The sequence below is a fragment of the Lepidochelys kempii genome, chromosome 11 (assembly GCF_965140265.1).
Source record: "Lepidochelys kempii isolate rLepKem1 chromosome 11, rLepKem1.hap2, whole genome shotgun sequence".
Classification (NCBI taxonomy): Eukaryota; Metazoa; Chordata; order Testudines; family Cheloniidae; genus Lepidochelys; species Lepidochelys kempii.
In genome coordinates this window covers 21,338,898-21,353,073 of record NC_133266.1, presented here as the reverse complement: position 1 = coordinate 21,353,073, position 14,176 = coordinate 21,338,898, and the positions used below count along the sequence as shown (strand labels likewise).

Genomic DNA, 14,176 nt, shown 5'->3' with positions numbered 1-14,176 from the left:
CCTCCAGACACTGTCACTATGGTACAGTACATTTCCCCATTTTTTACATCAGTGCCTCTGAAGAGGCATAATTTGGCCAATAAAATATTTTATGGTTATGTTAAAACATCACCTTTATATGAATAAAAATAGGTAAACTGGCCGTTAGCCTTTAACTTTCTTTTTTGCCATGTGCCAAAAGAGACATGGTCACATCAGTGTTTATATATTTACCTTAAATACGATTGCACTGAATAAAAGATACAGAATTTGTGAACAAGTTGCTCCCCTGGGTCTTAGAATTATTCACTCCTTGAAGTAACATGAAGTGTAGCTACTGAAAATAAGCTGGTTGTTGCTATGCAGAACCCTGAAGGCTATGTTTATTATGTATGATCAGAAAGTTTACTACAGCAGCATTTGAAGGAGTTTTAATGTAACATGGCATATCACATGGTGTCATATTACATAGCTCTAGAAATCACATACACAAACTTAGTCCATATGACATCATGTCTGCCTGAATTTTTCATAGGCAAAACAAAAGTGGTGTAGTTAGTACATACTTATTAAATTTGGTTGTGCCAAATTTGGCACAATCTGGGTTTTAAAAGTATTCTGAATAAGATGGGCTCATTTTGCAGCTCATTGGTGAGAGAAGCAATTAAACAATCAAATCAGCCTCTAGTTTCAAAAACAAAATGCTATCTATTCATTCTTTTATTACAGTTTATTGTTCTCTCTTAATAATTTTACTTTCTGCCAAGAATGACTTCTTGCCTTATGGCTACCTGAGGAGCAAAATGGAAGGGTAAAGAATTAATTAAAGTTCTGATTGTGAAATAGGTAATATGTGTGAAATTTTAAGCCATCTCTCAGATGTTGTATTGCCTTTGAGGCATAATCTTCACCTCAGACATCAAATAGTGACTGCCTGTTATCTATTACAATAAAATAATCCGCTTGCATAATCAGAAAACAGTCTGATCTCCTGTGATTGGGCCATTCAAGCAATTGACAGACTGTTTCGAAAAAAGTAAATTGTGAAAGCCAAATGAGAGAGTACAGTAAATAAGGACTCAAGGAGGTGCTTAATGGTAGGTACTTTTAAAACATCTCCAGAAGTTTTGGTGTAAGTGTGCTATTTGTGCTTGTTGTTTTTAGGACGTTTACTCTCTTTTAGTATTTACAAAACCATATTTTACATTATATAGAGGAACATTATTGTTTCCTGCCTTACAATTTGCTGTGTGTTTGAACAAATTGAGGTGTGTTTGAACAAATGGAGGTAGCTTAGAAGGTGGAATTAATGCAAAAAGGTTTGTTGATCCAACCCAGCCCTAGTCAAAGAACAAAAAATGGTAATGTTTTTAATTTAATCTTCCTGCAGAATTTTAAAATTAAAAGAAATAAGCTAGAAACTTACTTTGCTCAGAAATAGTGAGAAGCATTACCAAATCTCAGAAGTTAGTCATTAGATAGTTTCAGCAATAGTCTCCCCTCCCACACGCACACACATATGCTGAATAACAAGGGATCCTAATAGGTGTTCTTCAATAATTGATTTCTTGCTTGTCCGTTCTCTAGGAAAGTCAGATGAAGATCAGAATGACAATATTTATAGGTTGCATCTCATCTGGGGAATGTAATCCATCTTCGTTAAATTCAATAAAAGTGATAGATGGTGTTTGGCAACGTAATGATGTGATCACTCTACCATTGCCTTTGTAAATCATAAGCTGTTGCTTTCTGTTGTGTAGATATTTAATCAGTTATACACCCCATTACTGTTTTAATTCAGAATGTCAGTGGCAGGTGAATAATGTGAGGATTTGTATATTAATATCATATTGTATTAATGTTCTCTTCGTTTAAGTGTTCTATTCATATGAAAATCATAAACTGTTGCTTCATGGGTAGAATAAATTTAACCAGTGCTGCAGGCATCTAATGCCATCAATGTTTTAATTTAATGTGTCAGTGAAACAAATGCATTTCTTTTCATTTCCAGTTTCTGTGTGCTTTACTAACTCAAAACAGTATAAGGTAGTGTGAATATATGAAACTGATAGTAAACAACAAATCCCCTGATTTTCATCATATGAAAGATTTTGGGTTTGACTCCCCAAATTGCAGTGTTCATTGAACTAACTACATATTTTCTTGCATATTTCAAAATGAGTGAATAACTGATCAGTTACTTTCAACAGAAAATATGGTTGTGCTATGGAATAATCCTTAACATGTGTATGGTAAATTAATATAGCACAAATTCATTACAGTCTTGTAGTGGCTAATCATTAGAACACCAGTGTTCCTGATAATTTCAAAGTGGAGTTGAAGGCTTTTCTTTTTACATGCAAAACATTAAATGGTTTGGGACCTGGCTGATCCATAGACAATCTGTCTCCCCATGTGATACTGGCAATACCTCTGGGTCACTATAATATTGACTTACTTGAATTTTGGGCTGCTATCTGTATCCTAAAGATGAAAGAATAATTATAGAAGATTAGGATTGAAAGAGAGGTCATCTAATCCAACCCCCTGCTCAAAGCAGGACCAACCCCAACTAAATCATCCCAGCCAGGGCTTGTGAAGCCAGGCCTTAAAAACCTCTAATGATGGAGATTCCACCACCTCTCGACATAACCCATTCCAGTGCTTCACCACCCTCCTAATGAAATACTTTTCCCTAATATCCAACCTAGACATCCCCCACTACAACTTGAGACCATTGCTCCTTGTTCTGTCATCTGCCATCACTGAGAACAGCCTAGCTCCATTCTCTTTGCACTCCCACACCTTTCTGGTAGTTGAAGGCTGCAATCAAATCCCCCTTCACTCTTCTCTTCTGCAGACTAAATAAGCCCAGTTCCCTCAGCTTCTCCTCATAAGTCATGTGCCGTAGCCCCCTAATAATTTTTGTTGCCCTCCACTGGACTCTCTCCAATTTGTCCACCATCCTTTCTGTAGTAGGGGCCCAAAACTGGACACAGTACTCCAGATGTGCCTCACCAGTGCTGAATAGAGGGGAACAATCACTTCCCTCAGTCTGCTGGCAACGCTTCTACTAATGCTGCCCAATATGCCGTTCGCCTTCTTGGCAACCAGGGCACACTGTTGATTCATATCCAGCTTCTCGTCCACTGTATTCCCCTTTTCTGCAGAACTGCTGCTAAGCCAGTTGGTCCCCGCCTGAAGCAGTGCATGGGATTCTTCCATCCTATGTACAGGACTCTGCACTTGTCCTTCTTGAACATGATCAGATTTCTTTTGGCCCAATCCTCCAATTTCTCTAAGTCACTCTGGATCCTATTCCTACTTGCCAGCATATCTACCTCTTCCCCCCAGTTTAGTGTCATCCGTGAACTTACTGAGGGTGCAATCCACACCATCATCCAGATCATTAATGAAGATGTTGAACAAAACCAGCCCCAGGACCGACCCCTGGGGCACTCTGGTTGATACCGGCTGCCAACTAGATATCAAGCCGTTGTCACTACCAGTTAAGCCTGATGATCTAGCCAGCTTTCTATCCACCATTCATGCAATCCATACTTATTTAACTCGCTGTGACTTAAAAAAAAAAGTACCAACAAATATACAATTTACTCCATTTATTCTAATTTAATAATTAATATTTATTCATTCACTTAATACTGACCACTTATTAAATAAAAAATACTCTGCATTTTACATCAATAATATTTTTATCAATATTTGATTAACACAGATCTTATATAACTGTCTTAAAAAAGCCTCCTCTGTAATTTTGCACTTAATGGACTGAACTTTTTAAAGGTGTGAGTGCCTTATGCTTGTCATGAGAGGGCATTCCATTTCATGGGTAAAAACTTGATGAAACAAAAGGTGCATGGTGACAAATAAGGAAATTACTCAAGTATCAGTAGACTACAGTCTGTGCTACTTATAAGGTTTACCTGATGTGTTTCATATTGATCTGTAGCTGAGACAATTTTTGTACTATAAATAGTTTCTGTTTCTTGTCTTTAAGTCAAACGTATCAGATTCCTCCAGGTGCTAGTGCTTGATTATTATTGAGGGAAGCAAAATATAACGATTTCGCTAATTCTCTTTGTGATACTTATGTAAATATAATTCTCACCTACAAACTTGTCAGCTGAACTTTTTGTCCGCTTAACTTTTGACTGCCTAATGTTGTGATGTTATTTCAAGAGAGCTTCTTCCTTCAAGAGAGTTGTCTTTAGTGGGTAATTCCCTAAAATTGGTAAGCTGAAAAAAAAAACTTCACTGGAGGTTCTTTTATTGCAGGCTATATTAATAGGAGATTCTGTTGCTGAAATTTCTTCAGGAGTTTTTTTTTCCTCCACCTCTGATCATCCTTTTGTTCAAAATCCCCCTAGTAATGGTCTCTTGGTATCATCTTTATATTGATGTTTCCTTCATTTTTTCTGTTAAAACTGTATGAAATCTGCCCTCCTTTAGATGAAACATTCTCATCACTCTCTCATAAGTTCTTTGCCATTTAAATCATATCTTTTACAAATATGGTAAGATTTTTTTCACCAACTGTAGTCTTTGTCTTATGTTAAAATAGATTGCATATTTCCATAGATGGCACCATGGCATAGCTTTCCAGGAGTCTTTGTTCTAACACTTTAATAACATTTATTTGATAAATATTTGTACTGCATTTTGTCTTTGTATGTCAAAATTCATAGGACCCTATTCTGAGTTGCCGCAGAACTGTCATGTATGCTTAGATTTTGTGGGGGTAGGGCAGGGAACAAAGGTGGCTTCAGGGCTCGTCCCTGTCATGAAGTAGAGAAACCCTCGGGCTTTTCTCTTTGGTACTGGCTACTTATAGCTTTAATGGGCAATTTAATTAGCTGTGGATTACCTGTGCAAAACGTTACTTTCTGTCTAATTCACAAAATCAATGATTTACAGAAAACAATAGTTAAGTCCCTTCCTTTCTTGAGGTAAAATCTATGCTCACAAACCAGTGGTCAGAAATTATGTCTGAAATTCAGAGAAATTTCAATATATTGAACAGAACAAAATTTTAGAAAGAGTAATTTTTTTAACTGATTGGGGAGACGTTAGATATTCAACTTCCTAAACTGCCTCTACCTCCAAGAACCTTTTGTCTGAAGGCCTGTTTTGGTATCCAGAATCTCTCAATTTACACCTGAGAGCATAGCTTTTGAGAGGATCCTACTAAATTGAAATAAGCAGTACAGAAATAAATTTCATTTTTTCTTTTACTCAAAATACAAACACAAAAATTCCTCTATCACTTCATTTGTCAGACATATTTGTTGTTTTATAGGAAAAGCATATACAACCTCAAGAAACCCAATCACCAAAGGCAAGCCCAACCTTCATGTATATTCTGACATCTCCTTTAGATGGAAGGTGCTTCAATCAGTAGTCTCTTTCCTGTGGGTTCCTGTGGATTGTTCTTAGGGCTTTTTCTCCTAAAATCCACCCCTCCGTTGTTCCATCTTTTTTTATTACTGCATTATTCTGTCTCAATCAGTGAAGATTAGTGGAGAAGTTATTCAGAAGAATGAAAAAATTTCTTTCTTCCTAATTTTCTTTTCTAGTAATGTCTTCACTAATGTTTGAGTCCTGTCTCTCATGAGGGTTGAATTTTCAATTATATTGTTGTTTTTTAAATTGCTGCAGCGTTGGAATAAATCTTTTTTCAGGCTGTCAGGTCAGGTAGGCAGGACCAACATCCCAGTGTTTCCTTAAAAGCCCTTGCACTTCCTCCAGTCTGTAAAACAAGACTGTCCAAGCCATCTGGAAGGAGTAGTAGAGACATTATTAGAAAGCCAAATAGCAAGATATGTTAAAATTGATTTTTTTCTTATCTTGTTTTAGGCAGCTAAGACCCAAGAGTAAAAATCTATCTTAATTATATATATATCTTCAGAGGAGCAAAATTAAGGGCTTTTAATTATCCTTTTTTTGTAATATTTGCTTCAATAGATCCATATACATAAGCTGGAACCATATTGTAATAAAGTATTCTGTGAGGTCACTATTCCTTATAAAAAGAAAATGAAAGGCCTCTTGAACATATATCTTCTTTATGTACTGCAGTAACCGAGGAAATATATTGACCATAAGTTAATATCATATGCTCATCTCAATAGAGATACAAGTGGTTCCTTGCTGACATGGCATGGAAGTTTAGCTAGGAGAAGCTCTGAGAAAGCTAGTCAGAGGGAGAAATTTTAGAAAAGTAGATCAATAAGAACATAAGAATGGTCATACTGCTTAGACCAATGGTTCATCTAGCCCAGTATTCTGCTTCCAGCAGTGGCCAGTGTCAGATGCTTCAGAGGGAATTAACATAACAGGGCAATTATCAACTGATCTATCCCCTGTCATCCAGTCCCAGCTTCTGGCACTTAGAGGTTTAGGGATAGAACATGGCTCTAAGCTTGCATTCATGGCCATCTTGTCTAAATAGCCATTGCTGGACCTATCCTCCACAAAGTTATCTTAGTTTATTTTTAACCCAATTACAATTTTGGCCTTCACAACATCCCTTGGGAAGGCAACAAGTTCCATAGGTTGATGGTGTGTTGTTTGCAGAAGGACTTCCTTATGCTTGTTTTAACCCTGCTGCCTATTAATTTCCATGGGTAACGTCTGGTTCTGATATTATGCAAAGCGGTAAATAACATTTCTTTATTCACATGCTCCACACCATTTGTGATATTATAGACCTCTATCATATATCCCTCCTTAGTTGTCTCTTTCTAAGCTGAACAGTACCAGTCTTTTTAATCGTTCCTCATATGGAAGCTATTCTCTACCCTAGATAATTTTGTTGCCATTCCCTGTACTTTTTCCAATTCTAATGTGTCTTTTTTGAGATGGAGTGATGCACTGCATGCAGTATTCAGGGTGTGGGTGAACCATAGATTTACATAGTGACATTATGACATTGTTGTTTCTTATTATTTATCCCTTTCTTAACGATTCCTAACATTGTTAGGTTTTTTGACTGATGTGGCATATGTTGAGCAGATGTTTTTGGAGAACTACCCACAATGATGCAACATCTCTTTCTTGAGTGGTAAAGCTGACTTAGACCTTCTCATTTTGTATGTATAGTTGGGATTATGTTTTCCAATGTGCATTACTTTGCACTGATCAACATTGAATTTCATTTGTCAAATTCTTACTCAGTCACTCAATTTTGTGAGATCCCTTTGTAACTATTCACAGTCCACTTTGCCCTTAACTATCTTCAGTAATTTTGTATCATCAGCAAACTTGACTTCCTCACTGTTTACTCCCTTTTCAGGATCATTTATGAATATGTTGAACAATATTGATCCTTGGAGGACCCTGCTATTTACCTCTCCCCACTGCGAAAACTGACCATTTATTCTCACTTATCCTTTGTTTCCTGTCTTTTAACCAGTTACTGATCCATGAAAGGACCTTCCCGGTATCTCATAACTGCTTACTTTGCTTAAGAGCTTTTTTACATGGGTCCTTGTCAAAGGCTTTCTGAAAGTCCAAGTATACTATCTCAACTGGACCTCCTTGTCCACATGCTTGTTGACACCCTCAGAGAATTCTGTAGTATCTGGCTGATGAATCTTGCCCATATGCTCAGGGTTTAGCTGATCGACATATTTGGGGTCGGGAAGGAATTTTCCTCCAGGGCAGATTGGAAGGCCCTGGAGGTTTTTCGCCTTCCTCTGTAGCATGGGGCACGGGTCACTTGCTGGAGGATTCTCTGCTCCTTGAGGTCTTCGAACTACAATTTGAGGACTTCAATAGCACAGATATAGGTGTGAGGTCTTTTTTAGGAGTGGTGGGTGAAATTCTGTGGCCTGCATTGTGCAGGAGGTCAGACTAGATGATCATAATGGTCCCTTCTGACCTAAATATCTATGAATCTATGAATCTATGAATTCTAATAGATTGGCGAGGCATGATTTCCCTTTAGAAAAGTCACAATGACTTTCCCCCAATATATCGTGTTCATCTTTGTGTCTGATAATTCTGTTCTTGACTAGAGTTTCAGCCAGTTTGCCTGGTACTGGAGATAGGCTTTCTGGCCTGTAATTGCCAGGATCACCTCTGGAGACTTTTGAAAAAATATTGAATGAATCAGTGAAAGTGACACATTCATAGCTAATACTTTTTTGTTGCCTTGTGTGTATGAACTACTGTAGATAAAGTAAATTAGCTTACTTTGGTGAGTGTCTGTTTTCTATATATTACTTGCAGGATGAAAATAATACCCTCTACAATGCCAAATATAAAAAATAATAATCAAGTTAATAAATACTGCATTTTATAAAATGAGCCATTGAAGGAAAATCTAGAAATGTAATATGTTGCATCTAACTTTCTGCCTAAAACTGTTTTTTGTGTTATACACTAAATAGATAAAGAATCAGAGTATCAGTTATGTTGTCTTAGTGATTGGGAACACAATAGTAAGAAATAATTACTCCAGTTTCTGCCAGTGTCACTTTTATTTATTGGAATCGGTAGTGTACAATTTATCTTTTCTTGACAGCATTAAAGGTATTCCTTAGCTGGCTATTAATTTAATTTGCTTTTGTTTCTTCCTCATATTTTTCATGTAGGATGAAAGAGCACGGTACAGTAGCTTGTTTAAAAAAATGTATTTTGATGCAGAAGGTTTTTCTAAACATTTTCAGATATGAAAAAAAACAATCAGTTAACATTGAAAAAAAAGAATTCATTCATTAATGCAAATGGATATCTACATTTATAACATATGAACTCAGATACCGTTTAATAATAAGTATAATTAGAAAAAAAGGTGAGCTTACTCTGCCTTCAGTGTCAGTTGTTGACTTTCACTTGACTACTGGTTGCATAAAAGGTCCCAATTTTTAAAATGGCAGTATTGTATTGAAAATATATTAATGGATTTAACAGTTCACGGGTGTTCTGTATCATATAAGTTTAATATCTGCAGATGATATTTGCTTATTCTTCTATGGTTTTACTTTACTTTATTTTCTTTAAACTGATAATGAAATGTTTAATGGATTGATTTTTATAAGTCCTCCATAGATTTCAATGGAAATTGTGAGTGCACAGCGAATCTTAAAATCAGGTTATAAGTAAACAATGGGAAGAGGAAGGGACTTAACTGAAGTTTCCTGTTGTTGTGGATGTTATGAGTTAGATGGAAAGTTAGATAAATCCATTCTCTATTTTCCTTCCCTGGTGTGTTGTTGCAGTTCCATCACCTCCAACGCCCATTGTACCATTTGTTTGCATCGAAGTGATAGGAAACTTTAAAATCTGGGACGGAGAATGTGTTTCTTGGAAAATATATATCTTATATATATATAAGCTTAAAGATACTGCCAACAATTTTAGTTTGAAAGTTAGTAAGATAAGAGAGGAATGACTGTGTAGAGGGGGGAAGTTATCTTCTGTTTAACACACTATAGTGGGACACAAGAGATCTGGATTTCAAGCCCAGCTCCACCACAAACTTTGTGTGTGACCTAAGATACATCATTTAATCTCTCTGGATCTCAGTGTGTGACGCTGGAATAAAAAAAGTGGGAAATGGGAAGAGTTAAAATATCTGAACCACTGTGTTACTCAACAAGTACTATTTAGAAAAAAAAATCCCTTTCTTTGATAGCAAGAAGTAATTTATTTTCTTTCTAATTGTCTTTATCAGATGTAGGTTCTGTGGAAGGACTTGCCTATCATAGAGCTTGGGATACTCTCTACTGGACCAGCTCTACTACATCATCTATCACAAGACATACAGTTGACCAGAAACGACAAGGGGCTTTCAACAGGGAGGCAGTAATAACAATGTCTGAAGATGATCATCCACATGTATTAGCTCTTGATGAATGCCAAAAGTATGTACCACATCTATATTACTGGTTTTTGAATGTTCAAAAGTGCTGAGCATCGAGCATCTCCCATTCGTGTAAGTGAAAACTGTGGTACTCAGCACTTTTGAAGATCAGGCAAATGCCTAAATATAGTTTCAGGAGCCAAATTTCATGCTTTTATTTTTGAAAGCATTTCCAGAAATCCTAAAATGTCTCATTTAATCCAAATAATCTTTTAGATCATGCTCAAATATTTTTGTACTATGTGTCACCAAAAACCCTTCAAGCTGATGTTTGAAAAAATAAGAAAACCTGCCTGAAATAGTTACAGTAGAACAGAAAGGATAAGTATTCTCCATTGAGCTGTTCGTTTCTGTAATATACAGTTCAAATTTCTTAAGTAAAAGCTGGAAATACAAATATTTTACAGTCTTAAAATAAAACCTCAGTTTCTTGTCTTACTAGTGTATGTGTCCATGCAAATGACCTAGTCAAAGGGCAAATGGGTGCCTAAATTTAGACTTGTAAAGGTAGAATTTTAAAAAATTGCTGTGTCTTAGGAGGACATGCACCATTGAGAGTCAAGTCTCTCTCTCTCTCTCTCTCTCTCTCTTTAATTGAACTTCTTTTATGGCACATTAGAACCTAAATAGCCAAACATGTCATTTCAGTCAGTAATGTAGCATAGATTCTGAAGTAACTTTATGTAAATTGGGAGGTATGTTCTTTTTGTGAAATATGCATCATCCACTAAAGTCTGTGTAAGCAGACCCCATTTGCAGTATTTCTGCATCTACTCTCCATGTAGCATGTCTCTCACAGCCTCACTACAGGGTATAAGTAACCTGGGGAGGGCCTTGTATAGATGGATTTTCCCTGGTTTAGAAAAAAACAGGTGACAGAATTGAGGATAAAAACTCAAACATTTGTGGGAAGACAAAGTCCATGCTTGCATTTGAGTCAAGGATCTGCTATAATTTGAAAATTATTGACTGTCATACTTGTTATCCTTTGTTAGAAATAATTGATTCTCATAACTTGGAGAAAGGTGCACTACTTAAAATATTATACCAAAAGAATGCCAGAGCACTCATTAAAACAGAATAAACTGAAATAATTGATTTTTATTATAATTTAATTGGAAATACTATATACACTATAACTATATTTGAAGGTACATGTTTTTCATATTCTTAACTTATAAGTGGAATTAACATAGGAAGTAAAATAAAGACAAGGTTAGCTTACAGCTTTTTATTATTATTTTGATGTTAATACAGTTTAATGTTTTGGACTAACTGGAATGAGCAGCATCCAAGCATCATGAGAGCTACCCTTTCTGGGAAAAATGCACAGGTTATTATCAGTACTGATATCCTCACACCAAATGGACTTACCATTGATCACAGTGCAGAGAAACTCTACTTTTCAGATGGCAGCCTGGGAAAAATAGAGAGGTGTGAATATGATGGGTCACAGAGATATGTAAGTAAACAAACAAAAATATTGATATATGGAATATGTACTTTTTGGGTAGTCTCTCTAAAACAGCCAAAGTTTAGATTTACCAAATCAGGATCTTATGTATCTGCCTGTAGATTGATGAATCAGTAATTCTCCATTAGTTCTTATTCGTGAACAAAATGGCTAAATTGAATCATAGAAATATAGGACTGGAAGGGACCTCGATAAATCTAGTCCAGTCCCCTGTACTTTTAGGCAGGACTAAGTATCATCTAGACCATCTGTGACAGGTGTTTTTCTAATATGTTTTTAAAAACCTCCGATGACAGAGATTCCACAGTTCCCTAGATAATTTGTTCCCATGCTTAACTACCCTTCCAGTTCGGAAGATTTTCCTAATGTGTAACCTAAATCTCCTTTGCTGCAATTTAAGCCCATTACTTCTCATCATGTCCTCAGTGGTTAAGGAGAACAATTTATCACTCTCCTCTTTCTAACAACATTTTACATACTTGAAGACTGTTATCATGCCCCCACTTAGTCTTCTCTTCTCCAAACTAAACAAACCCAATTTTTCCAATCTTTCCTCATAGATCATGTTGTCTAGACATTTAGTCATTTTGATTGCTCTCCTCTAGACTCATCAGTGCTGAATAGAGAAGAAGAATTTTCTCATGTCTTGCTTACAACTCTCTGCTAATACATCCCAGAATGATGTCTGCTTTTTTTGCAACAGTATTACATTGTTGACTCATATTTAGTTTGTGATCCATTGTAGCCCCAGATCCTTTTCTGCAGTACTCCTTCTGAGGTAGTCCTTTCTCATTTTGCATTTGTGCTGTTGATTATTCCCTCCCTAACCCTAACCCTAATTCTAATCCTGTCCTCCAAAGTGCTTGAAACCCCTCCTAACTAGGTACCATCCACAGACTTTATAGGTGTACTCTCTGTGTCATTATCCAAATCATGTATGCATGGATTATTTTAAATTTAGGTTTTCATGTTTCAGATTCTGTGTTTAAAAGGCATTATTTTTATATGTAAATAAAATGAAACAAGCAAAATATGCCTCTGCTAAAGCACAATGCCTGATTTCCTAAAATACAGTGCTATATATCACTTCTCATTCTGATATGTCTATTATAAGTTACAGTTAGGTTATGTAGAAAGTTGACTGTAACTTGACTCATTTGGCTGCTGCATTAAGTTGTTTTGGTTTTTTTTAGAAATATTGAGGAAAAGTCCATTTAGCTGTTTTACATTTATTGGAGATTGAAAAAAAAAAATCCCTTTTCATCTTTTATGGTATTTCTGATCCAGAGAGACTTCAGAAATGAGTGGGGTGGGGGTGGTGGTGGAGGTGAAGGGAGAGATAAAAGAAAGCATACCTCCAACTAACTGTCTGGAAATAGTCACACATATTATTGTTTATTAATTAGACTATTTAGATATACAGTATATCTATCCTATACCAGAACTTGGCCCCCTTTCAGTTTTCCTTATGCTTCTCTGGAGGTGCAAAGTATCCAGAAAGTCTGCGGGTGGAGAGAGATGGAGAAGACTCACAGAACCTAGCATACTTGTGTGTGTGGCATCACTGCACCCAGTAATCCCTGGTTGTGGGTAGACATTGGATAACCAGCATTGAGCAGAGCATTGAGAGATGTACTCTACTTTACCTCAGGAACTTGCATTTCCCATCCCAAGTTGTGCTCAGCACAGCTAGGACACAGAGCAAGATTGGGGCTCCCATGTACATAATGTTACTGTGAAAACCTTATTTTTTGCATTTTCTAAAATCTTTTGTGTTTAAATATCTCACCCTAATGTTGTATTAATGTAGGGCTCAATTTTATTACTCTTTATTACTCTTTTCCTCCATGAGCACTGGCATTAGTTTCAGTGGAACTATTAGTTGAATCAGGAACAACTCAGCATGAATAAGAGTGGGTGACCTGTCCATAGTTTATTTTTTTAGTTAGTTCTGTACCTTGTATATTATATACATTTTTTTTCTGGGATATTAAAGGTGAGCCTAGCACCACCAGAAGTGCTTGAATTGGAAAGTAAGTGTTTGTGTACCCCTCAGAAGTTATGGTATGCTCCAGCTTTTTCCAGTTTACAGCTGGCAGAAGTAGTGAGGTGTAGAGGTTTGGTATAATCACCTCTACCCTCCTCCCCATTTCCAGCACTGCCCAACATTAATGTCATATGTTTCATATGACAGCATTTATTGTAGAATTTTTAGCATTCATGAAAGTGCTACAGAACACTTTTTTTTTATTTTACTGTTAAATCTCTATAGAAATACATTTTCTTTCTAAATGTTTAACTAGGGACAATCTGCAGTCTTAATTCAGTCAAAATTTCCTCTTTTGAATTTAATTTAAATTAAGGAAGTGTGACTAACTTTTGCTTGAAATGAGAACAGCAAAGTAAACCTCAAACCAGGTCCACTTTCAGGTGGCTGAATCTGTTTGTTATTAGGCTGAATACCTGCTGGTTCAAGTTCCATTCTGATGTCTCTATGGATTGCCTGCTGAACTAGGCCACCATCTGTTTTAGCGTTACCTTTATATGAACCACTCTGATGGAAGCTAAGTTTACATTTGCCCAGGAAATTATCTCCATCATCTGTGAATAGAGTACTGTGACTTGATTATTGAGATAAATTTCTCAGTGATGGAGACATTGGACTGGACTAATATGTGGTCACTTTTGATGTAACTTTGGACATTTTGAAGGCAGACTTGACTGTTTGAGCTATAGAAAGTTGGTGCTTTGTTTCTTTTCTTTTCTTGTTTTCCCTTTTTCTGTGGTTGCATGATATGATCCCACAATCTCCGATGCTGTTCTTTTCCCCAAGTGTG

General features: G+C 36.3%; 1 protein-coding gene across 12 annotated transcripts in view; it reads left to right on the top strand.

Moving 5' to 3' along the window:
- The window catches only part of LRP1B (LDL receptor related protein 1B), a 1,327,274-nt gene that overhangs the window by 961,871 nt on the left and 351,227 nt on the right, over positions 1–14,176 (top strand). For all 12 annotated transcript variants that reach the window (XM_073305381.1, XM_073305383.1, XM_073305382.1 and 9 more), the window contains 2 exons: positions 9,677–9,866; positions 11,123–11,327. In XM_073305381.1, the coding sequence (XP_073161482.1) occupies positions 9,677–9,866; positions 11,123–11,327 (395 nt within the window). The remainder of the gene's footprint in view (positions 1–9,676; positions 9,867–11,122; positions 11,328–14,176) is intronic.